The sequence below is a fragment of the Neodiprion lecontei genome, chromosome 2 (assembly GCF_021901455.1).
Source record: "Neodiprion lecontei isolate iyNeoLeco1 chromosome 2, iyNeoLeco1.1, whole genome shotgun sequence".
NCBI classification, from domain to species: domain Eukaryota; kingdom Metazoa; phylum Arthropoda; class Insecta; order Hymenoptera; family Diprionidae; genus Neodiprion; species Neodiprion lecontei.
This window is the reverse complement of record NC_060261.1, coordinates 18,825,065-18,851,959: the sequence shown is the minus strand read 5'-3', so window position 1 is coordinate 18,851,959 and position 26,895 is coordinate 18,825,065. Positions and strand designations below refer to the sequence as shown.

General features: G+C 36.8%; 1 protein-coding gene across 3 annotated transcripts; it reads left to right on the top strand.

Moving 5' to 3' along the window:
• Window positions 1-18: 18 nt before the first annotated feature.
• On the top strand, window positions 19-26,830 carry LOC107222123. 3 transcript variants are annotated; one of them, XM_046733003.1, is made up of 6 exons: window positions 448-586; window positions 741-937; window positions 5,399-5,537; window positions 7,984-8,141; window positions 10,527-10,639; window positions 15,016-15,075. In XM_046733003.1, the coding sequence occupies exons 2-6, from the start codon at window positions 897-899 to the stop codon at window positions 15,057-15,059; spliced, it is 495 nt and encodes a 164-aa protein (XP_046588959.1). In that variant the 5' UTR covers window positions 448-586; window positions 741-896; the 3' UTR covers window positions 15,060-15,075. The 3 variants fall into 3 exon arrangements, with proteins under 3 accessions (XP_015516840.2, XP_015516839.2, XP_046588959.1); XM_015661354.2 differs by lacking the exons at window positions 741-937; window positions 15,016-15,075 and adding an exon at window positions 26,705-26,830 and having other exon boundaries at window positions 19-586; XM_015661353.2 differs by lacking the exon at window positions 741-937 and having other exon boundaries at window positions 20-586.
• Window positions 26,831-26,895: the final 65 nt, after the last annotated feature.

Below are 26,895 nucleotides of genomic sequence, written 5' to 3'. Positions count from 1 at the left end.
GCATCGTGTTGAAGTTAGTAACGTTATCGTAAGATTCAAGCCGAAGAAATACCGTAATTTCGCAATTGTGGAACCGTTTTAAATGCACTAAACCGCGATGAAACGAAATATAATCATTCTGTGCAATCCTAGTACCTTCAAAATCGTTGTAAAAATAAGAAAATAGTGATTTTTTCCTAAGGTTCCGTTACGATAAGGTTACTTACTTCAACCTCGTCAAATCTTACGTTGTATAATTTCGTTTGCTCGGGTTTGAATGTTTATTTCTTTGCTACTCAAATATGTACGTTTCGCCGTGCGATAGGCCGTCGAATCCACACGCGAATGATTCGAACCCTGCTACTTTTATAGTTCTTCCGAATTATTCGTAAATAAAGTATCCACTTGAAAGCATTGAATATTTCTTGCGGGTAAGTGAATACATAACCTGTAAAGAAAATATGGAAAAACAATTACACAAATCCGTAGTTGGATATTTTTTACACCTGTCAAAAATCAGTGAAAAATGGAACGTCTTAGTTCAAAGTGCCGAACGCCCGTTAAACAATTTGAAAAATCAGGAAGAACAACTCAGGATGGTTTCAGAGTGAGTATACAAATCACGATAGAAAACCGTGAGCATCTTTTGAAACTTAAAAATAAATTTTGCCTGCAAACTTAAACTAAATGTGACAGGAGCTGTGAAACTTTCGCGCGTAAAGTAGCGAATTGAGGTTATATTGTTATTTATTTTTATTTAGCGTGAACTGTGTCAGAAAAATAGTACCGTTCAGCAATATCGTGATTGATATCAGAAGATATTCAATCGACGCAATGAAGGATTTGATGGAAAAAAAAAAATTAAATGCCACACAATTTGGGTTAGTTATTTATTGAAAGAAAAGATCTGAAATTAAATGTGGAACGTCATGATGACTGGGAGCCTGGAAAAATTGAGGCAGGTAAGTAAAAATAATGCTCATTGTAAAAAGATTCTTTATTTATATAAAATTAAAAATGAATGGATTGTTGAAATCCAGTAGAAGGTAGCTCCGGAGTAGATTTGTTACAGCGCAGTGCTCTGGAAGCCAGTAATCAGTGCCGATGAACATGAAATAAATTGATAAAATTAGTAACTAAGAATAAAAAAAAGATTATTTTAAACGTGAGGCTTAGGAATGCAAAAAGAGAAAATTTACAGCAGATGTACCAGATGCGATACTCTTAATTGACATATTGTGGCAATGCATTTCAATAACGATTAATTTATTATGGGATTTGTTGAAAATTAGTTATATTGACAAACATCATAAGCTCCTGTCTGCTAATAATATCCTTTAATATTTTCAGGTAGTGAACAATTCATCGTCGAAGTGGGTTTAGAGCAGTTAGGCATCGAAGAATATATTAAATTTCTAAATCTGTGATCTTTGAGTATTAAGATATTTTTGCATGTATTCAATGATGGAATTCGTTTTTTTAGTATGCTCGAGGATCCAACTTTGGTGAATAGAACAAAAATCATGTCTTACCTGGGTCAAAACATTTCGACAGCAAGGACTCTGGTTTTTTGATCAGCACATTATTCCAATTATCCAGGCTAGTCGTAGCATCGGACAACATGTATCCAAGTGAATTTCATCAGAAAACCATCATCACCAACTTTACATCCGTTGAGACAAAATTGAAGAGCGTGATACTTTACAGTTCATGGTGTCTGAATATTCGAGCATTTTACTTTGGTTGAGCCAATAGTGATAAGTTTGACACTGAACTGTTCCTGCCAATTCATTCTATCAAGGAATCACTCCGCGCATCATTGTTATCCTTGCGGTATTATTGACCAGCATTATTTTTTGAATTTTATACTATTTAATATTAATATTTTATTTCGAAGCGTAGTTTCACTCTCTTTGTCAATTCAGATAAATAGTGTTTTAAGCCTTGAATTAGATCATAGGGATAAATTTCACTGCCAACTCAGGTCATATATATTTAGAAATAGTAGATAACCTCAATTAAAAATGTCTTTGAAGTTAATCTTAGTTTAGGGTGTCATCTGACTAGCTAGTTGCAGTTATCGAGTTTCATTGAACCCCAGCAAAGTCTAAAGAATGCACTTACTTACTAGTACACTTTGCCTTGCAAATAATCACTTGGTCTACGATAGAATTTACTTACTAACTTTTTTTACTCCTAATTTGGATCAGCGAGTTATGCTGGAACTTGTCGATAGCTCAAAACCAAACTTAATTTTACATTCTTGAAGGGGTCCTATGCTGAAACAGAAAATTTGTAAATTTTTATCGATTGCAATTATTTCTATATTTCATGTTAGCACTATGTAAAACAAAGAAATCTCATCCAGAGATTGGAGATGGAACCTGAAGTTATCCAGCGGGACATGTAAAGATATTCATATTAGTCCCTGCGTCACAAAGAAACTAATACATTATTTGAGAAAATATTTTCACGAACTTTGTTAAAAATTAGATTTTCGTTTGTTTTAAGGGGGGGGTACACCATGCAAGCAAAAAAAAATACTGCAACTTTGCGATTTTTTTTTGAAAAAACGGATTTATTTATGAACATGCGGTCTTGAATACATTAATATATAAGTCTTTGAGAACTTTAAAAAATTTTTTTATTGTCGAAAAATTTCAAAATGGCGTCGTGACAGTTGGATCCCCAAAGCCGCTCGGAAAAATGGGGTGCGAGATTTGGTGGAGTCGTGGATAGTCCTAGAACACACAAATTACAAAAAATTAGTTGTATATTATGTTTTCTTGTCCACTACGTACCACTTTTTTGATATCTAGTCTGAAAAATTTTTTTTGACCGTTTGAAGTCGCAAAAACGTGGTCGAAAAATTGAAAAAAAAAAAAATCGTCACTTAAACAATCATAAAAAATTTTTGAGACTAGATATCAAAAAAGTGGTACGTAGTGGACAAGAAAACATAATATACAACTAATTTTTTGTAATTTGTGTGTTCTAGGACTATCCACGACTCCACCAAATCTCGCACCCCATTTTTCCGAGCGGCTTTGGGGATCCAACTGTCACGACGCCATTTTGAAATTTTTCGACAATAAAAAAATTTTTTAAAGTTCTCAAAGACTTATATATTAATGTATTCAAGACCGCATGTTCATAAATAAATCCGTTTTTTCAAAAAAAAATCGCAAAGTTGCAGTATTTTTTTTTGCTTGCATGGTGTACCCCCCCCTTAAAGGAACAAGGATTACAGTCTTGACTTTGATAAGTCAATATCTTCATATCAATGTCCAGAATATCACTCTGGAACATGGATGGATGTCTTTGAAAGTAATTGTGACACTGGGAAACATTTTTAAATTCTTGATTTGTAACTTGTGTCGCAGGATATGATCTGCGTTTCTAATTTTCTACGCTTAGGATGAGATATTCTTTGTTTCAAACAGCACTAATATGGAATTTAGAAATCATTTTAATAAATAATATATTATTGAATTTTTAATGTTCGTATTGGGTCCCCTTCATTTATTTAATCGAACATTGTCGAAAATTAGTAGAATGAACTGTGGTGATTATTGGGAAATTTCCAGTAGTAATAATAATAATTCATCGATCAAGATGAATATATTGATTAGAAAGCATTTGTAAATTTCATTAAACTAAATTCGCCAAAAAAGAGTTGTACTGTTCTGTTACAGATAGTAAGGTATTCAAATTTCTGAAATGGTAAATTCGAAATCTTGAATTTTCAAAATTCATAAAATCTAATATTACCCTCTGTAATTAGGAGAGAGCCAGAAAGTTATTTAGAAGATACGTCTCACGTAAAGATTTGAAATTGAAAGAAACCCGATAACCTACAACTTCTTTCGCCAACCAGCAAAAATAGCAATCTTTGCACGTGTCATGAAATTGAATAGAAGGAGAAGGTATCAATGAATATCAGAAATGTAATTATTGTGACTGTATTTCCAATTGATAGAAAAAAATAATTTTCTCGTGTTATTTTTTTTTTTTAGATTTGGTGTGCATATAATGTCGCTTCTAATGTAATAAATTAAAATGATCAAATAAACTGTTTTCATTCACCGGTTCGATTTTTTTCCAAGCACTAATCATTTCAATATATTTCTTATTGTAATAAAATTAATCAAATTTTCAAAAAGTTTTTCGGATTTTTCGACGGTTCCTTGAAAAATCAACTTCCTGACTCGATAATAAATGCTCCTCATGCCTTTCCGCGCCACTACCTCAATTATTCGAGATTCTAAACTCGAAAATTCGTATCAACTATATTGCCGTAAAAAACAAAGTTTGACAGCTGAAACTCTGAGGAGAGCCTGTATGAACAGCTGACAAACGTCACCCACGCGTAGTTGAGTTTTAAGTTTCAAGATATGCTGTCGGCATGTAGCTGGGTCATTCCATGTCAATTCAACGACGTTGCGACGGTGACCCTCTTAGATTTTATGATTTTTTAATATGTTTTTATACATATAGAAAGAAGTCCTCAACTAAATTTTTAGCTCTTTATCTCTTCCTATTCCGGAGTTGTCGATTTTTGAAGAAATTAACGAAAAAAAATTCATGTTTCTGACAACGATTGAAATAACCCGATTCAATACAATAATTTTTAAGTATTTTTTGATGCTCTTTCTGAAAAAAAATACAAAAATTGAAAAAAAAAAATTTCTTCATGCTTTTTTGACTATTTATAATCGAAAAATTGGATGTTCGTTCAATGGGACACTTTGATTTCATCCAAAAAAATTTACCAAATTCTACGTTAAAGAACAAAATTTTTGAGCCATAATAGAAGATGGACTTTCAATAACTTCTAGTGAAAATAATTTAAAAAGCTACGTTCTGAGAAGGAAAATAAATCAAAATTACGGAAAAAAATTTGTTTTCAAATCATTTTCACTAGAAGTTATTGAAAGCCCATCTTCTATTATGGCTGAAAAAATTTTTTTTTAACGTAGAATTTGGTAAATTTTTTTGGATAAAACTAAAAGTGTCCCATTGAACGAAAATCCAATTTTTCGATTAAAAATGGCCAAAAAAGCATGAAGGAGATTTTGTTTTCAATTTTTGTATTTTTTTCAGAAAGAGCATTAAAAAATATTCAAAAATTTTTGTATTGAATTAGGTTATTTCAATCGTCAGAAACATGAATTTTTTTTCGTCAACTTCTTCAAAAATCGACAACTCTGGAATGGAAAGAGATATAGAACTAAGAATTTAGCTGAGGACTTCTTTCTATATGTATAAAAACATATTAAAAAATCATAAAAATCTAAGAGGGTCACCGTCGCAACGTCGTTGAATTGACATGGAATGACCCAGCTGCATCGGTCAATTACACCGTCGTCGTGTCGGTTGGCAGCCTATCGAATCCTAACGTGTAATTACTCTGTTACAGCTGTTCCCTGGACAATGCAGATCTCTTCAGTATCGACAGTACCTTGCGTGGGAAACTCATTTTCAAGATCAATGTTTGCATGGAAGATGAAATTGCGTTAATATCCGAAATCGACTCGCAGTTGAACAACCTTGTTCAGGTACTGAAAGCAAAGGATTAAAAAAATAATAGTGATAACTGAAACCAATCTCTTGGAAAAACAAGATAAGAAATTGCGTATAACATTCCAAAGGCGTAACCGTGTTCTTACACCGCGAAAACCGATTTGTCAAATCTAAAACATATTGGTTGAATCAAACGCAGATGGCGACCGCGGGCCGCGAAGATGAATTTTGATTGACTTAACTAATCGTAAATCTGGTGATCATATTTTACTTACACAGGAACGTATCAACAATTATGCGTTACACTTGAAAAGTTGTCAAGTGACCAAATAATTACTCAAGGGAAACACAACATTGTGAAATTTAAGATCAATGGTTAAAAACACAATGAAGTTGGCATATTAAATATGGTAGTTGCAGCTTTTCAAACACCCTACGTACGAGTATACACCAACTACTGACAACAGGTCTGCGACGAATAGTTTTCTGTATACTTTTACATGATACATATAGACTTTGGTCTACTGGTTCAAAATACAAACTCAGTTTTTACGTGACACGATGCGATTGTTTTTATTCATACATACATGCAGATATTTTGTTGAAAATCACTTTATTCAAATAATGAAATATTTTCATTAATTTCAAAGGAGTCATCTATAGTAAACTCATGTTTACTTTGTCGGTGTAGTTTATGCTGTAACATCCCCACTATCCCCATTACACATATGCATAATAGTCTGAAGACGGATAATTATTGTAGAACTTTTCAAGCAGCTGCGAGCGCTTTTCAGTAGGAGACGTACACTTGGGGACAGTGAATTTGAGACGGCTAATTTTTTACACTAGACAGTTATGTTGGCAACAGAGAGAAACCTACAGCGCCATAGTGGGCCGAACGCGAAACAAACTCAATCTCAATAAGTATAATATAACCCATGACCGTCATGATAATGATTTGTTGGATTGACACGTTATTTCCGACGATTCGACGGTCATGTGCTATGTTATGTTTATTGAAATTGAGTTTGTTTGGCGCTCGGCCGACTATGGCTCTGTAGGTTCCACTGTGTTGCCAACATAACTGTCTGTAGTAAAAAATTAGCCGTCTCAGATTCATTGTCCCAAAGTGTACATGTATGAGATGAAGGTTGTGTTTTTTTAAAATTAAATTTCAAATAAATAACGAAAACTTTACATTTAGATAGTTTTATTTCATATAACATGTGGTTTGCACTATTTTCCATTCGAAAACTGTGTTATCTGAATCTGCTGAATGTGAAATGGTGTATATAATATAAATATCCTTTTATATTACGTTCAGCACTACTATCACGAATATTAACACTCCAGTAAAACAAATTTGAAATAGAAAAATTCGCAGACCTGTGTAATTAGTTGTACGCCAAAGAAAATACCTTTAATTTTTTTTTTTTTTTTTTACAAAAACGCTGCACTCTAAAAGGGCATTTGAACCGTGAACGCTAGCATTCCCTGCCTACTGCAGTCGCACAGTAATAACCACTACGTCAAATTATTGCTTATAAAACCAATGATATTTGTCTCATTCGTTTTCTATCGTACACATACTCACTCACAAGTATTTACAATAAGATACAAGTTTTGTCGAGATGTGCGAGTTTGTTGTCAATATTTTTATTCTTCCAAAAAGAATAATACACCGGCATCAGAGAATAAAATTGAATTTTTGATTAAAACGAATATCTGATTGATGTAATCAAACAACATAATGTTGAGGCAACATGTTGACTGAATGAGTCAATATTGGAGTTGTCTTAATTGATACTCTTGACCGAGTTAATTGCTTAAATGAAATTACTGAATTCGCTGATTTCAACCAATTTTAATTGATTCGAAGGTCAGACAGTTCATTCGACTTCGTTCATTACCTTCGGTTCAATATATTTAGTTGATTATACACGAAAATCTTTTTCGCGTACCAGCATTTATTTGCTTCGCAATAAACTCGAACCCTTATTGAGAAAATTTTGCATAATTAAAAAATATTAGTTCTGCTATATGTAAACAAAAATTCATAACCTCAAAAAAGATCCTTATTTTTGGTAAGCCTATCTTGAGAACAACGCACATCAAAGAAAGATATTTGCGATAACAGGTCCATGGCTCAAAGGGGGCAGAACACTGTAAGTTGTACTTTTGATGTAAGTTGGTATCGTACTCTTCATTAGGTGGAGGTTTTCAAGGTCATTTAAGAAGTCAAAGTTGTTTTTTCTTCAAACAGGAAAGTGTACTTTGTTTACAGATTTGCATCTTGCATCAGAAATCAATAAACTTTCACAACTAATTGTTTTTACTACGAAATTGATTCTTCAAGATATCTCAAAATGAATAAAATCGGTGTTAGGAAGACCTCGTGACCTAGCATCTTATGACTGAAAAGCTTTTCGGTCTTCACTTCTACGTTAATTACGCATTTGCTTCTCTCATTTCCTCCGTCAGGGATTGAGGAATAAGTTCACTCTTTTGGAGGCGGCAAGAAGTGAAGTGAATATAAACGCTGAAGAGATGGAAGAACTTGTTTCCGGCTCTCCGTACAGACCTGGCTTGGACTTACTGATGAAATGGGCAATCGATAGCACCAATTACTACAGCGAGTTGTATCCTTTTAATTGGTTGGCGTTTCTGCCCTATTTTTTTAAAAATAGCCATTTTTACAACGCATTCCCTGAGGTCTGAATCAAGATCGAAAGATCATGTTGCAGATTTGCTGCAAAATTATTTTTATGTGAAGCCACTTGTGGAAAACAAAACTCTACTTCTTGAAATCTTTTTCAGTTATTTCTATCTGAGATCTAATTAATTTTCCTATTTCAATGGCGCTCACTTTCTGAAATATGAAAAAATTCAGTAGAATGTGGTGTGATATGACAATTTTTCTGAGTCCTAGCTGAAATGGAGGTTGTATAACAGTCAAGGTTATATTTCATAATGATATATACAGTTATATCTCACACTCTGTAAGTACTCAGGGTGTAACCTGGACTGCCTAGGAAATTATTCGAAAACTTCCACTGCAAAACAAAAAAAAAAATAAAAATGTTTTCACAGATATTTGAAGCACCATTAGAAAATGGATTGATTATATTACTCTTGTGCGTACATTGATAAGTTCATCAATTATTGACACACGATTGGGGGAAAAAATGTCGAGTTTTCTTACGTTTTGATGTGTTGTGGTATGTACTAAGATGCGAAAATCCCCGGTAACTTTTAAACCGCCAGCTCTTTGCCCAGAAAAATTTGGATTTTTCATTGTAATAAATCCTTGATTGATTTTTAATGCACGACTTCATTTTACTGCTAACAAAAATAGGTAAATTTTCCCTGCGTCTTCTCAACCGGTTTCACGTCGATCGCATGCGAAAGAGTCGCAAAAATAATACATTGAGTTACTAGTGCGGAAAGAGGGCGGTTTCGGTTGAGTGTGAAGTTTGCAGTGTGAGCCACCAAAATTAATCGATTATTTTTCCCGATTAATCGAGTATAATCGATTATTCTTCAAACTCGATTAATCGACCGACTCGATTATTTTTCCTCACAATCGTTTTTTGTTTTTTACTCTTATGAACGACGCAATACAATATCAATTTATGTGATTAGAGTGTCAATTATTATCATTGTCTTACTTATTAAGTACCTATTTGATATCTATAATAAGTGAAAAACGAATATTTTCCCTTGAAATTGAGAAATATTTTGAATGAAACTATAAAACATCAGAAAACTTTTCCTCTATTCGGATTACGTACTCAAATATACAAAATGTTAGTTTTATATGCATCGTTTCAAAAAAATACGAAATAATCGATGAATCAACTAATTTTTACCGATTCAATCGAGTCGTTTTCGATTATCTTTAGCTTAGTAGACATCGCTAATGAGGATGTTTAAATTAACGAGTAAAATAAAAATGTACCGAGTACCAGATTTTTTCGCAATGAGAAGACGATGACAGTTCCAATATTGAAATCAGTATATTCACTAAATGTAGGAAAATCAAAACTTCAGCCCCGAATCGTGCGTCAATAATTGGTCAGCTTGCCGATACACTTCTATATTATTTTTAAATGTGGCACTCGCTCTTACAGAATCTCCATCTTTTGACAAAGCACAAAATTTTATCATATCTCACTAAATTTTTATGAACTTTTCCAAATTTCAGACAATAGGCACGTTTGAAATAGTAAGTTTAACCCTTTGAAGCATACATTTTTCCTATCAGTCAAAGTCCTTGAAACTGGGTACCTAGGTTCTCGAGGTCGCTGATTTCAAAAATGGGATCAGATCTGAGAAATTTTCAAAATTCAAAAGGGCGGATCTAATATGAGCGTATAGAATTAATTTTTATGTTTTCAGTCCACTATACTGGATCCGTCATCTTAAGTTTTTAAATTCTGACATCGGATTCGTTTTCAGCGGACTCGGAAACTTACGGGTAACATATTCCAAGCGAATAAATTTAATTTTTGTATTTGCAGTCTGCCATATTGGATCCGCTATTTTGAATTGTGAAATTTTGACTTCAGATTCGTTTTTAGCGACCTCAAAAACCTAAGATTGCCGAGTTTTACTTTTCTAGTCATAATCACTTTGTTTATTTATAGCGCTCACTATATTCGCGGAATCATAATAATCCCTGTTAAAACTTCAATATTTACATGTCAGAAGTCCAATTATGCAAAAAAAAGACAGCCATATTCCAAAAATTGAATATAAATCTTAAAGAATCGATTCAAAAAAATGTATATGAGGCGCTGTACCGCAAAGGGTTAATCGTATCTCAAATGGGATTGGTTGAAAACAGTGTTCGAAAATGATGGGTTTGTTTTTCGGCAAGTGCTTTTACGTGAAAAATGTTGCAATCAATCGGATTCCAGCCTGGTTCGATACCTCGTGGAATGCCTGCTATATAAATGTATTTAAAAAATTGTAACTTGGTCCAATTTTTTCGGAAAATATTTTTCCTAATACGGAAAAATTAGGTATAGCTTCATAAATGCCTCGTTAAGAAGTTTGGACTGCAAGAAGGAGAAAACGATTGTGAATTTGATAAAGGTGTTTGAGCAGCACAAGAATACTCAGGCCAAAATCGATGGTAGGTGAAAAATATTTAAAATCATACCTTAATTTCGGAATTTTCTTTCAAGAAAGTGGCGCGTAAATATTTTTGTGGAGATTTTTGTTTGTAAAATAACTCTTAATTACACGTTTCCACGAAGCGTGTTTCGGATCATGATCGTTCATCGTCGAGATGATGGTTAGCTATTTGCGTGAATCGACTCAATTCCTTTCACCGTTGAATTCAGATTTATGACTATTTTTATCATAACAAAGACTATTTTGGCGAAAAAAAAAAATTAAAATCCCCGAAAAATGCGTCTGGTGCAAGTATCTCACGCCAATTATATTAGAGTAGATACTATCAACAAAAACATAATTCATAACTTAGAAACCACCAAAATAATAATTCACAAATATCTATTTAGAAAAATATCTATAAAAATAATGTCAAAATTACCTTTAAGTATAAAAATATTGAATTCAATCCTTATTGCCAAATACGTGATTTCTTTGCAAAAATAAATAATCAACACGAGTAATGAAGAATGGGGGACGAAGTAAAAATACTAGAGTCTACCACTTGGCGAGCGTTTTCAGTAATAGTCCAAGAGCTGGTGACTAATTTCGACTACGGATTCGATTCAACTAGCAGTAGTGCATAATAGTACCGTCTATGATAGTTAAATAGGGAATGGCCAGTCTGACTGGCTGTAGCAGGTAGACCAGGTACTGCGCAAGGTGAGAGTTGGGTAAAAATTATGTGTTAAAAAATATTATTGATTCACAGTGATATTACAAACATTATAATTTCTAATCAATTATAAACAATTTATTCACCCCATAACCATTTGAGTGGGGTGACGTGGAACCAGACTATCCCAATGAGTATTTTCACCATATGAAAAAAAATATTTTTGATGCGCGCTGAAATTTTAATAGCGTGTTAAGTAAAATTTTTTAATAATAATTCCAAAGAGTCAGCCGTTCTCTTGGTGTTAAAAAACTGCCTGACGCGATAAAAAACATTCCATGAGCTAGAGTGAAAAGGGGTTACGGGAAAGAATGAATGTGAGAGAGGGCGTTTATCTGCAGCTCCTTAGGGCCATGATATGCAGCGCTTTCATTGGCTCTGAGCGTTTACGTGGTTTGAGCAAATGTACTAACTGTACTGACGCTCATCTATCAGGCCTGAAAGTTTTGGAGTAAAAAAAAAGCGCTGCATGTCATGGCTCTAAGGAGCTGCAGATAAACGCTCTCTCTCACATTCGTTCTTTCCCGTAGCCTTTCTCACTCTAGCCCATGGAATGTTTTATATCGCGTCGGGCAGTTTTTAACACCACCTAAGCGGTCTGGCTTTTTGGAATTATTATTAAAATATTTTACTTAACACGCTATTAAAATTTCAGCGCTGATCAAAAATATTTTTTTTTTCATATTGTGAAAATATTCATTAGGGTAGTCTGGTTCCACGTGATCCCACTCAAATGGTCTGGGGTAAATATATTATGTCTATAATTGATCGTAAATTATAATGTTTGTAATTTCATTGTGAATCAATAATATTTTTTAACACGTATTTTGTACCTGTCACCTTGCGCAGTACCTGGTCCACTTGCGACAGCCAGCCAGACTGGCTGTTCCCTATACAAATATCATAGACGGTACTATTACGCATTACTGCTAGTGGTATCAAATCAGTACTCAAAATTTGTCACCAACTCTCCGACCATAAATGAAGAATGAACCTCGGCATGCCCAACATGATTAGATGCCGTTTTAGAGCAAGTAAATGTAAGATTTCGCTGCCCTGGGACCTTTGAAAAGTTCCACTCGATTAGGGAACTTAAAACTTGCAATTTCTGCTTCCGTCCATTGCCCCATGTATAAATATTACTACCAAATGTCTTATAATTAGTATTCAGTTTTGTTCTTCGCGGTGACATCCGTTATAATTATACATACATATAAAACATAAGATCTGCACTGAAATCTCAATGCTTTGATGTCTATATTGATATTAGTTTAGTACGTGATTCTCGTCAGTGTAGTATAGTGATGCATCTCAAAACCTTTCTGTACCACAAGTGCTCTCTCATCATTAATGCGTACTCCAGGTATTTCAACAGTGAACTCGAGGAACTATCAAAACTCATATTTTAGACCCCTAGTACTTTCATTTTCCTAGTTATGGTGAGAATTGAAAAATATACCCTAGTCTCGATTAGAAAACCTATTTACATTATCAAAATGTGTCATCGAAATGTACAAAGAAAAAAAAAGGAAATTCTTTCAGAAGCACCTCAGGTGCAAAAATGTCGCCCCAAGTACAGTGGAGTTGTGAACATCCTTGGCATCCTTGATGTACAAAAAGTATTGAAATCGAACTTCATTGCCAAGCATATCATTCAAATGTTGGTATATTGATTATACGTGTTACTCATGTTCGTGACAATCAAGATGAATGTTAAAAACGAAGATGCAGAGATCAAGTGAAAAATTTGTAGTGATTAATACCCACTCGGCGGGTCTTTTTGAACTTGTCGGGTTCGTGGAAATACTTGAGGAAAATAAGAAACTAATGTCCCTTCATCCAACCTCATGAACTCCACGTAGAAAATTGTTCTAACAACTTTCGATGTTAACACACTTGAATCCTCACGGTCTCTTATGTCGCGCATCCACGTAATGTTCCGGTATGTCAGTTTCAGAGTCACATCTTAGTACCATCGAGGCAAAGCACTGTGAAAATTTTATGTACTGTTTAAAATCGAGATCGGAGTATTCCATTAAATGGGGAAGAAATGTTTTGAAATTTGCAGTTGTCTTTCAGAATAAAAATAATCTGACAATCACTACCAAACACCCGCTGTATCCGATCGGGTATGTCTCTACGAGCGGTTATTCCTGTGGGATCCCAGACGACTCCATTCTCATTCATTAACCCATCATACTGATTTTAAACCAATGAGAATAAAGAAGAAAAATGTGAAAAATATATTTAAATACACGAAAAAAATGTCGCTTTCTTTGGAGCTGTTACGTCCAGCGTATCGCCACACGTCTCCCTCATACCGTCACTCTCCCACGATCCTTGTAGTAACGTTATAGTCTCAATACTGTCCGCCTATTTTTATTCTGGCTCACGTAACTTGCTTTTTGCCGACTCTGCTAATTGTATTCCCCACCATTCTGGATTTGCGCACCTTTCTTCTACTCATGCTCTTTACCTCGGTTTCATTCCTATTCCAACTATCGTATAATCAACTTACACTCTAACTTCTAAGTTCAACCTCAGTTCCAGTCTAAATAATCATTTCATCTATTTATACTCCAAATCACCTAGCTGCACAATTACATATTTCGCAGTTTTAATGAAGCCTTTATACATCCAAAAGGTACACCTTCTCCATCTCATTATCACTCGTTTCATCATTTCCGGATTGAGAACAGCGACGAGACCGAACCCGAATTACCCAAATAACATCTTGGGTGGGTATAGAGGTGATTCGATAACCGCTCGTCGAATCAAACCTTCGCAAACCCGTAACATTCAGCTTTCAAGTTTTTTTCCACGTCTGACATTTTTCTTCATGTCTAATATTTTCTTTCAATAACCTGTATAAGCTTTTAAAAAACAGAATGAAGATTCTCTGGTAATTTGTGCAAATTAAAATAACCAGTAGTTCACCCGTGATACGCATTTTAGCAGTTGGGGTCTCAAACGTTCTAGTCGTGCGATCAATGTTATTGTGGTAAGGTGTGTCAGCTAAGAGTTAAGCTTAAGCAAGACAAGGGGGGAATCGATTAGTAACAAATAGAATCACCCGAATTTGCACAAGGTATAAGTAAAACTGCCGAAAACCTTCGTTATATCTAGCTGAACCGAACTTAAGCTTTAACTCATCGATTTGGCATCTGAATAACGTGATCGGTCTTTACATTTTTCGCATACTGCCGCTTAGGTCCTCATCGACCACGATTTTGCATACAGGTCTGGAAACTCCAGTGGAAGAGGTAGGTCGCTTATTGAAGAACCGTTGGTAGTTCACCAGTCACCACTAGGTTCGTTGTGATCATACCTTCGGTGGTGCGGGCAGGTACGGGCAGGGGGTTTAAACAAAGACAGAACTAGTCGGCCATACTTCTATCTCTCCATCTTTGTCCCACCACCGTGGGTTTAAATCAGTATTGAGGTACGCAATGATAAATAATTGGTAGCCGCGCTAGTACCGAAATTTGCCTTTGCTAAAGGACGTACATAATCGTGGCTTCCAGCATTGCAGTTTCCAGACCTGTACGTAAGACCGTGTCTTCGACATTCTTAAGATTTGAAGTCAAGTGCTCCCGTTTTGTAGTCTCGCACGCTAACATGTGAGATAATTTCTAATCGACACCCTTTCACTGTTTCAGGTATTTTAGGATTTACCCAGTTCGTGGCCAAAGAAATTGAATAAATACTTATTTCTATCAGTGTTGTCTTATTAAATACCCCACTTCTTAGATCCTAAGAATCTTACATGCAGTATTTATACCACTGGGAGAACGCTTCTCATCGTTGAAATGTTTAATGTGTACATCGGGAACTCCATGCGAAATCGACCAACTTCTAGCACTAATCGTCTGTAATTTCAGTTATTTTTTTGCAACATTTATCTAAGCAAGTGAATCTTGAATTAGTTGTTTCCATTTTTTTTTTTTTCATTTTACGTACTCTTAATTTTATGTACAAGTTTTATCGTAAAAACTGAGTGTATGAACTCGTCTTCAATCGTACTTTGGAATACATTCACCAGTAACATGTTTTGACCCCTTATGAAAATACTTTTTAAACTACAAGGTACAAAAATAAAAACTTCGCAATGTATCGCATTGTATTGTATAAAGTTTATTGTTTGTATTGGGGTTTCAATCTTAACGCTCCATTTGCTCACTTCGGTAATCTTTCGACCTTTATACCTACATCCAAAAAATGTTCAATCAACTTTCAGACAATAACAGCTATAAAATTGTAAATATGACTTAACGAGCACCTCACAACAAAAATTTCATCTGGTTGGCTGAATAAGAAATATACAGTGTAACCTCCGAATAAGACCAGGCTCGGGCGGTTAGGGGAATATAATTCCGAAAAATGAGTTACCCCCACCCGCGGTCCGAATTCGCCACAAAAAATTGTCTAATATTAATATATCTAAATTTAAAAAAAGTATAAATATTAATACGTGTTAACAATAGATTAATTCATTACTATACTATTATTCAAAACATAAATTGAGACCAAAACACAATTTCCACGGGCGTACTTATTCAGAGGTTCGCCCCCGATTCTGCGATGTGCGACGATGCATCACGATGCGTGAAGTAGTGGAGGCAAATCTCGAGCGAAGATTAGGGGAAGCGGACTTATTTGGAGAGGGCTTATTCAGAGGTTGCACTGTATAAGCAAGGAAGCGAATAGATCTATAACCACGTACAATGGCGCAACTCCTAGAGCCTATGGATTACCGAAGATTCATAAAGAAAGTGTGCTTGTTAGACGTATTGTATTCTCTGTTAACAGCCCCATTTACTCACTTGCTAAGAGTTTAACATTTTTCGTAACATCTAATGTAAAACCTCTTACATTGGGGTTAAAGAATGAGGATGAAATTAGTAACGTTAGTGTAACGATTTACGTTTAGAAAAAAAAGTTACTTTGCACCTTTAGTATTGTCTGAAATTAAGTAAACCATAGCAAGCGAAACATACTCATTAGACCTGTCCTTAAGAAGGCCAAATCCGAATTTTAATGGTCTTACCCCCCAAATTGATTCGTAATAATTCAAAAAAAAATGTCACAATTTTTTAAAAGTTTTCCCTCCATATTAACCCACCGCTAGGAAGCCTTACTTTTTCCCATAAGAAAAGCATTGATTTTTCGTGATTCTTAATCTTTTTTTTACCGCTGCCCTAATTATCAGCTAAAAAATCGTAAATACTCAGAAAATGTTGACAGTTATGTTACCTTTTTGTCGAATTTTTTGGAATTCGATACAAGCATTTTTGGGCTAGATCAATCACATCTTTATTCTCTGTATGCTGCGAAAAACGTGGACAAAAGATGTGATTGATCTAGCCCAAAAATCCTTGTATCGAAGTCCAAAAAATTCGACAAAAAGGTAACATAACTGTCAACTTTTTCTGAGAATTTACGATTTTTTAGCTAATAATTAGGGCAGCGGTAAAAAAAAGATTAAAAATCACGAAAAATCAATGCTTTTCTTATGGGAAAAAGCAAGGGTTCCTAGCGGTGGGTAAATATGGAGGGAAAATTTTTTAAAAATTCTGAAATTTTTTTTGAATTATTACGAACCAATTTGGGGGGTAAGACCATTAAAATTCGATTTTGCCCTTTTTAAGGAGAGGTCTAATACTCATATTTTAACAAACCAACTCTTTTAAAGTTATTCTAAAATCGCGCAGCAATGATTTTTACAAATGTTTTGTTATGTTAACGTTACCATCCTCACTTCTTAGTCAGTCTCATGTTAAAAATAGTTTTAATAGAACTTTGTTCTGTTAATATTCGGGTTTACGTACGGATGCTTTGTTTATTCTTGGACATTTTTCCATACAATAATTGGTATATTATAAAAGATGAGTAGCGTTCTGGAAACATAGATAGAATAAAATAAGGTAAGTTAGGTAAATACTATAAATCTTTTTACCCTCCTAAACCCGTGGTGCCACCTTTTCTATGGCGGAAACAACACCCCCTCTCAACGCGGGTTTCTGTTCAGTGTCTGCTAGACTGAATCCGTTAAGACATCTTCGATGGCTAGGCCCAATGAGATCTTTATTCAGGACGGCGGCTATCATCTGGTCAGTGAGAATCGTCTAGTTTTCCATCATTAAATACTTCCCTTACGTAGTGGTGCTTTATATCAAAATGTTTGGTACGTGAGTGGTATATTGGGTTTCTCATCAATTTCTGTGCTCCTTGATTGTCACAGTGAACTATCGTAGGTACTGAGTCTTCGTCCAGGTAGTTAATTTCCTTCAACAGATTTCGCAGATACACGGTTTCTTTGGCGGCTTCAGTTAAAGCCATGTATTCTGCCTCGGTGCTAGACAAGGCAATTGTTTTTTGTTTCTTTGCCTCCCAGGTAGTCGCTACGCCGGCAAGTTTAGAGACAAATCCGGTTTAAGATGCTCTGTCGTCCACGATTACTCCCCAATCCGCGTCTACAAGACCAGTCAGTAGGTTGTTATCTTTGGAGTAGATTAAGCCATGGTTAATGCTTCCTTGTAGTACGCGTTTCGCTGTCCTTCAAGTGCCTTTCCGGGATTCAAATTGAATTGGCACAACAGGCTAACCGTGTAGGCAATGTACGGCCTTATTGAGATAGCCAGGTACATTAATGATACGATCAACGATTGATAAGGCAAATTTGCCACTTCTGCAGCTTCTTTCCTCAGTTGTTGGTCCCAAGTTCTTGCTCAGTTTGGTATTACTGTCGACAGATGTTGACATTGGTTTTGATTCTTCCATTCGATACTCTTTCAATCCACTTTCGGTATATTTTTTCTGAGACATGGCTACTGACTTTGTCGTTTGGTCTTGTTTAAATTCGAATCCCAGGTGGTAATGTAAAACTCCGAAATGTTTCATTTTTACTTTCTTGCTCAAGTCTTCTTTCAGGCTTCGGTATACGTCGTAGCTGTTTGCTGCGACGACGAGATCATCTGCATATGTATATAACTACAATAAGATGAATGTCTTTGGTTTTCGTGGTATATATACATTTTCCTGTTTTCATCGATTTCAGTTCAAAATCTCTAGCTTTAGTCCAATTTCTTGAACCATTAGCGTCCGGATTGTTTTAATCCGTATAGTGTTTTATTCAAGGAATAAACCTTTTCGTTTTCAGCTTTATAAAACCTTCAGGCTGTTCCATTAATATTTCTTCTTCCAGGTCCCCATTGATATATGCCATCACGCCGTTGAGCTGATATAATGTGGGTCCTAGTTGAGCTGAGATGGCGCCGATGATTCGTATAGAACTTTGTCTTGCGACTGGTGCGAACGATTCTTGGAAGTCTAATCCCGGTCATTGGGAATAGCCTTTCGCTACTAGGCGAGCCTTTCTTCGTTCCACACTTTGATCTGCGTTGCATTTAGTTATTAGAACCCATCGACAGCCGATATTTTTTTTTTTCAGGTCGATCTACCAGAGTCCAGGCGTTGCTTTGTTCCAGAGCGTCGGATTCTGCTTGCAGCACATTTTTCCACTCATTTGCATGTGCTCCGGTTATTGCTTCGTTAACTGTTGGATTTGGTGAGTCGTCATAAGTCAGGTTCGCTTCATGCTCCACGTTAGTGTCCGGTTTGGCCTGTGATTTTTCCACGTTGGAGAGCTTTCGTGGTCTTCCTCTCGCGCCCGTTTTCAGTACCTTAGGGCGTCTAGGCTCCCTCTTAAGCGAAGTAGGTTGTATTTCTGATTCAGAATTTTAATTGTGACTTGTAATTTTTCCTTTCTCTTGTGTTTGTTCTATCGTGTTCTTTGGATTCTCGATGGCATTTATACTTTCGTCTACTTGATCCCTGATGTCTCTTTCTCTTTCGTTGGTTTCTTAGTTTTTACTATCAAGAAAAACGTGGAATTCCATGAAATCTATTGGCTTGGTTACTGCTCCGAGACCGGTAGATTTCCAATGAACTTCACGTCTCTGCTTTTGATGATTTTTCTTGACTCTGGATCCCATAGACGATACACCTTCGACTTAATGGAATAACCGATAAAAACACACGTCCTGTATGTTGGTTCAAATTTAGCCTTGTTCGGGGTTTTGTCGACTACAAATGCCTTGCAGCCAAAGGTCTTGAGATTGGCGACTTCTGGTGCTGTTTCAAATTTTGCCCCAAAGGGCGTCACTCCGTCTAGACTTCTCGTGGGACATGGATTTCTTATATAAGCCGCAGTGACTATTGCTGCAGACCAGAAGGCTGGCCGCAATTTGGATTGTAGTATTAGGCATCTTGCCATTTCCACCAACGTACGATTCATTCCTTCTGTAATTCCGTTTTGCTGCGGGGTATGAGGTACGGTACGTTCCTTCCTAATTCCTGCTTCTTCGATCTCTTTGGTGAAGTCAGCTCCACAATATTCAAGTCCATTGTTCGTTCACAGGGTCTTTACTTTGCAGTCAGTTTGATTCTCAACCAACGCTCTGTAGTTCAGAAATGCATCCTTGACATCACTTTTCGCCTTCAGGAAGTAAACGTTGACCCACCTTGTTTTATCATCGATGAAGGTTGCGAAATATGCAGATCCCCCTATTGATTTGGTCTTCATGGGCCGATAAAGGTCTGAGTGTACAAGTTCAAGCTGTTTATTGTTCTTTATTTGTGATGCTTTGGAAATGGAGCAGCGCTTTGCTTGCCCTGAATGCAGATCTCGCAAGTTGGCAGTTGTCCTACTGATTTATGCGGAATACCCTGGACCATTTCCTTGTGAACAAGCGTTTTCAAGTATTTTTCTTTGAAACGGCCGTAACGCCTGTGCCATGTTTCCATTTCCTTAGCCGTATCGCTCACAGCTGCTGCTGATTCTGTGTCTTCTTCGACGAAGTACAAGTCTTCTCGTTGCCGTGACCACAGATTCTCGATTGCGGTTCCGTATTATAGCATGAGTGTTTTTGAAGCGGATGTCATATCCATTGTTTGTTGTCTTGGAAATAGACATGAGGTTAGTTTTTAATTCAGGTACTGTAACGCTAAATTCTGTTACCCTCGGATAAGGACTTACCGTTGACACTTTGGCGCGATTCTCTACTTATCCGCAATATCAAACTATAACAGAATAATTACGTTGGGCGCCAGACGCGTTAGCGTCGATTTTCAAACAATAATGCAAATCAATAAAATCAATACAAAACCGTACAAAAGAGATAAATAGAGAACCCGTTGTATGGCTGGCTAGGCACAGGTACGATCGCGTACATCCCGGTAGAGTGGCGGAATTCAAGGCAGCTAACAGTAATTCCAGAATTAAAGAAAATAACAAAATAAAGAATAAACTCCAGGCAAAAGGGAAAATGAACAGGTCAATCGATCATATATTGTTGAGAAGGTTACATGAGTGAGACAGGCAAATAAGATGGTATCGATAGCGGTAGTTAATAAAATAAATAATCGTTGTTCACAAAAAGTTCGGTGGAATAGCAGTAAACGGTAGCTTTAGAACGAGAGACGGTAGTTAACAGAGAAAAATGCACGTAGGTCGAGAGATGCGATATAATGCAAGAGTTGACTTAAAACTACACGTCACTGGGCGACGTGATCTTACCCAATTTGCAAATGACGCTACGAAAATTATTATTCTGTCAATTAGAACGAGAGAACTTTACTGCGATCGGTAGAAAACAACGAGACGATAGTTCGGTAGATGATACGACAAATTTACCATAAATTATAACCAGTAGGAAAGATTGACATTCAGTAACAATTTACCAAGTCGGCAAACGATCGACTAGATAGCCTTCGGTAGAATTATTCATAAACGGTAGATTCGATAATTTATAATGATTACGTACTTGAGGAATTAAACAATGAATTCCTAAACATAACTTTTGAGAGAATACCAAAATACAAAATTATGAGAGTGAGAGAATTTCGGAGAGTTTACAAATTAGAGAAATATACTAAAATACACCGCAATACAAAAGAATAATTCACAGAACTTAATTTAACAAAATACGGAGAAATAAATAACAGGCAAAAATAGTATAAAATTGTCAATAGTAATAAAGAAAAGTGCGGTAATATCTAGGGGTGATTCTACGCTCGCTTGTACTCCAAGGAACTCGATATGTGATACAATAGGCACAAAAATAAATAAAAATATAATAAGCGATAACAGAAATAAAATATAAAGCACGCTACTATTACAAAAAGAGTATGGAATAAAATATGAAGCCAATAGGGCTCAAAATACGATAGAAAATACAGAAGCAGGATAATAGAGATTCACAAATAATCAGAAAAATCATAAATACAAGAGGAGTAATTATTTGGCAGTTACGAGGTCGCTCAGATACGAAAATAATAAATTACTGAAATCATGCAGTCACACGGCGGCTTACTGCAACTCTAGGCCGTGGACCATGATTCACACAAAACTGGCATCACACGATTCAACCAAGAAACAATAAATATAATATTAATGACCGAAATCATGCAGCCACACGGCGGCTTACTGCAACTTTAAACCGTGGACCATGATTCACGCAAAGTCGATAAATACCATAAGAAAGAATAGAAATTATGAGCAACTTCGTAACGGTACAATTCAAAGGCAGAAGCCTTACCTTAACGGTTGACCTCAGGCACACAAACTGACTCTATTTTAAATTAAACTTAGAATAATAAAACGAAAGTAGAAAGGAAGGAAAGGACTTGAATTTATAGGAATAAGTTAACGGTAGTGCAATGATCGAGAGTATGGAAAAACAGTAGATACGATAATGGTAGAATGAAAGGAAGAAGGATCGGTAGGTATTAAATCGAGAGAATAATCGGAAGGATGCGGAAGAACGATGCTGTCCCTCAACAGGTCAAGCGTAGAATAGCAGGTCGTAGTTCAGCTCGCCGATCTCGCGGTGTCGTGAGGTGATTCTTCTTCTTTGATTGGTCGGTTGACCCCCACCGCAAATAGGCCATCCCCCTGTGGCGAATATTGGTTACTGCGTGGTCATACGTTTTCCAAAAATTACCGCTAGATGTGGTGTAATGTGCTGCTCGCGATTTCGTCGTTGACACCAACTCGTACGATGTGTAGCTGCTTCGGTTACAGTCCAGTCTGCCTATCATCGGGGACTTCTTTGGCAGAGGCATACATAGGGTGCCTCTCGGCCAAAGTTACCGGGTGGAGAGTGACGCCTCATTGTTCACCTCCACCGGCTTTTGTACAGGCAGTAGCTAGCTGCCTGTACCTGAGGTCGTGCAGTCAGACGGTTGGCCAAACCGTGGACCACGACCCACACAATTGGTCCCTGCCGATAGGAAGGCAGCGTCGATCCTCGGAACGATGGCTTTATCACCCTGAACGTAGTAGTTTGGGGTCGGTCCGGCACCAGGCCGGTAAGTCGGAGGATGGCAGGCTACGGTCTGCCCTTCACGCCATCCTTACGGCATCCGATAGAGTTGGCGGCTGGTTCCTCTTCGAGGAACGGTGCCCTCGGCCGCCGGGAGGATTTTTATCTCCCTGTTCACCGGCAGTCGAGGCGATACGGAAGGTTCGGGTGGATGCTACCCCAGGTGTATATAAAGGTGCACCAAGGTAGCCAGTGTACTCTGATGGGACCGTCAGTAGGCGAAGTCGTCGAGAGCTGCAAACGGTAGATAGTGGTCCCTTGTTGATCGGAATCGTTGTCGTCCAAGTACCTTGTTAGCGTGCGCCGAAGCGCGAAATAAAGAATTTACAAAAAAGAATTAGTTAAAAAGTAGTTATTGCCTATTTTGTATCGAGTTCGGTTGGAGTACCCTGCTGAGGACGCGTAAACTAAAAATAATAGCGGTTGTGTGCCCTTGTGACGGGCGATTCTGAAACGCCACGTTACAGTACATAGAAAGTATTTTCTATCCTGATTGCCTTTGGTTTGCTACAGTTATGCAAATGGGCCTTTGCTTACGATTTCAGTGGTTTGATCTACCGCTAAACGCACCTTTTGTTGTGTTACAGGTGTTGAATCAGTGAACTGATTTCTATCCCGACACATGTGGGTAAAGCCTTTCTCGCGACCTTGGCTTTCGATACAACGGATAAGAATGCTTCTTTGCTCTCTTCGGTCATTGCAGCACTTAGATTTTCCGTCTTCGATTTTCTTTCATCTTGGCAGCTTTCTTGCAACAGTCCGCTGTCTTTTTTCCTAGTCTTCTGCAGAAATTACATTTGTATGGTTTGTTTTGCCCACCTGAATTGCTCGAACTCTCACCTGTATCGCCAGTCTTTTGTTGATCATTTTTGTGTTAAAGAGTCTGGTTGTAGTTTCTTGACGATCTGACATAGAAGTCTTCTTGATTATGATGGTTTGCTTGTACTATTTTTTCTTTTCTTGCATTGGTTTCCTTGAGGATTTTTATTTTCAACGCTTCAGGTGTTGGCAGCTCGTCTTTTTCTTCTATGGCACAGCGAAAGTTTTCGTAACTGTTTGGTATGTTGTAGAGTAGGATTATTGCGAGGTGATCTTCAGCTACGATGATTTCCATTTCAGATAGCTTATCTACGTCCCGAAGAAATGGTTTAACTGGCCCATCATGTTCTCGCTGTCTTTCATTTTTGCGAACAGCAATTGTTTTAGCAAAGTTGCTTTACGTGCAGGTCCTCTTGAGTGGTAGATTTCTTCGAGTTTTCTCCACACTTCGTTAACCGTCACACAATGTTTGATGTGTCATAGCTCGGACGGTGAAACAGCCAAGATTAATTATGTCTGGCCTGGCCTTTTGGTCAGCTATGTCCCAGTTTTCAATTTCTACGACATTCGTTACGACATTGTTATCTCCTTTTACTGGTTCAGGACGAAGTTTCGTTCTGTTGACAAACGCCTAATGATAATTTTTTATGAGGATTGCATCCATTTGTAATTTCCAAGTATCGAAATTTTCTTTATTTAATTTTTTAATATTTACCGAATGACCCGTCATGGTTGGTTTTAGTTTTTGTTATTTCGCATTGGTACAGTCTGCATGGTTTGGCGACGCCGCTTGAAGTTTTAGGTTAGGTTTGACTTGCGATGCGAATTTTAACGCTTACATTAATATTTCTTTAAACTATAACTTAATAATCGTGTAGTTTGGGTGCTGGGCCCATAACCTGTTGATATTCGGTTTTACACACAGATGATATATTTATTCTTGGATAATTTTTCATACAATAATTGGTATATTATAAAATATGAGTAGCGTTCTGGAACAGAAATATAGATACAAGAAAACAATGTAAATTAGATAAGTACTATAAATCTTTTTACCCCCCCCCCCCCCCCAGCCCGCGATGCCACCTTTTCTATGGCGGAAATAACACTTTGTGATACAAGTTCAAGAAAATGGCCTTTTGATGAAGGTCACAAAGTTGACTGCACGAGGCGCACTAATCGATGCATCAATTACTTTTAGCTCGTCGTTAGTGGCCATCGCTAGTAGAAGCCCCCACGTTTCAGCAGGCAAATTCGGGAAAGGTCGCATGGGCCTACGACTAAACACGACGAGCCGTGTAAAACGGGTCCCCAGGTTCGATTCTCACGGTCGCCCGTTAATTTTTCTCATTTAAAAATTTCTTTTCTTTCTTGTTTCACATACATAACCTGACTGGTTATAAATTAATAATTGATATCTAAAAAAGACACTCCGACTCTTCAATAAAAACTTATGTCCAGAGGTCGCAGTATGCAAGTTTCAAACAATGCTCCGAGTTGGCCAACCTTGCCTTCCAAGCAATATGTAAGTTCAAAACTTTCCATCGGTTTTAGCGTTTGAGGTCAGTTATAAAATAGTTTAAAAGAGTATAAGTATGGTTAGAAGGACAAGCTTGTTCTGCGTTTAGCTACGAGCCATACTAGAGAAATTCGTCGGAGTCGAAACTTTCCAAGGGAGGCTTGGGTTTCCTCCTCGCATGCACTCAGAACATCTAGCAAATTTGCTGCATTGGCAATGAGTCTACCGGGGTGATTGCCCATGGCCAGCTCTTTTGAAAACACTCGACAAAGCTTGTCTGTTGCGCCCCTGGTCAGGATGGTCTTGAACTTTCTTGGCGTTCCTGAGTAACATGAGTAAAAATTTTATAAGGCCAGACTAATATTATAACCGGTCCAGGTCCGGTCCTGCGCGGGTGCCAGTCCGGAAGACTCTACTAGGGCACATCTGATCTGACCCTGACTAAACCTGACATATTCCAAGATAAACGCCTGATCAAGATCGCGCGTGAAAGCCGTATCAAGCCATTGTGAAACCCTACGTTACATGGGAAGTCAGGGCCTGATGGTTTCACTTGGGGTGGGTGGGGGTAAGAGTTTGCACTTTCGAAAAATAGAATTTTTTTTGTCTTATCTTGATTTTAAACATTTCATGAATGTATTCCCGAAATTTTGAGTCCATCTGAGCAAAACTCTTGAAGTTATTATCTAGTTAGTCTCCTGCCCTTTAACACTATAGCTCTGATTGCAGGTATACAGCTTATTCACTTCTATCGTTCTGGTCCATTATCCTGTTTCGAGAATATTTTATTTAGTAAAGACAGGTAAGTTAAGCCATAAAGACATATTTCATATTTGTATGTATACTAGACACTGTAGAATATTTTAAAACGAGAGATGAGCGTCAGTTTGTCGTTGTACGTTCGATCGGGCGCTTGTGATTTCTTCTTCAAACTACTTTTTCAAAGTCCTTGTTCACTTTGTGAAACGTATATAATTTTTGAACTACTGGTAAATTCGAAAAATTAACGACGGAGCCAGGAATCGAACCTGGTATCTAGGGCGGCTAGGTGGTCTAGTGGAGTAAGGCTCCGGTAAAGCATCGCTAGATACCAGGTTCGATTCCTGGCTCCGTCGTTAATTTTTCGAATTTACCAGTAGTTCAAAAATTATATACGTTTCACAAAATGAAAATTGCCTCGTGATTAATATTAATATTGATGATGCATATCCGCATTTCAATATTAGACGGTCATTGACCGTCTTACGAGCTTCGCACCAAGAAGCGTAAGATTCCAAAATGTAAACACTTACAGACATTCTTACAAATTTGTGTCTCGAAGAGGAAGAACACTTTCTATATTCACGTCCTTGTTCACTGCCATTTACAAACTACTTGACCGATTCATTTCAAACTTGGTACACATTTTCTACATATAAAATACCTCCCCCCAACGTTTAGTTAAAATTTTTTTTTTTACATTAAGGGGGTTTCCCACCCACAAAATGGCGGAATTTTTCGTGGAAAATAGCAATTTACACTTTAGATGGCAACCAAAAATTTTTAAATGAAAAAAAAAAAATAATCATAGAACGTTGGGGGGAGGATTTGATAATACTTTGAAATTTTAATGGTTTTTGATTTTAGATAATTTCTGACCGAGATATAGTGAACACCGCAAATTGTTTTTTTTTCTAAGACGTTCTGGTGCAAGCTCTGGCACCGGCTTGTTTCTCAATATTTCCGCATGAAAAAATTACAGAATATTGTTAAAAGTATACTCAATAACATACAAAAGGTGATTAATCCATACTTTTAAAAAAAATTCACAAAAATAG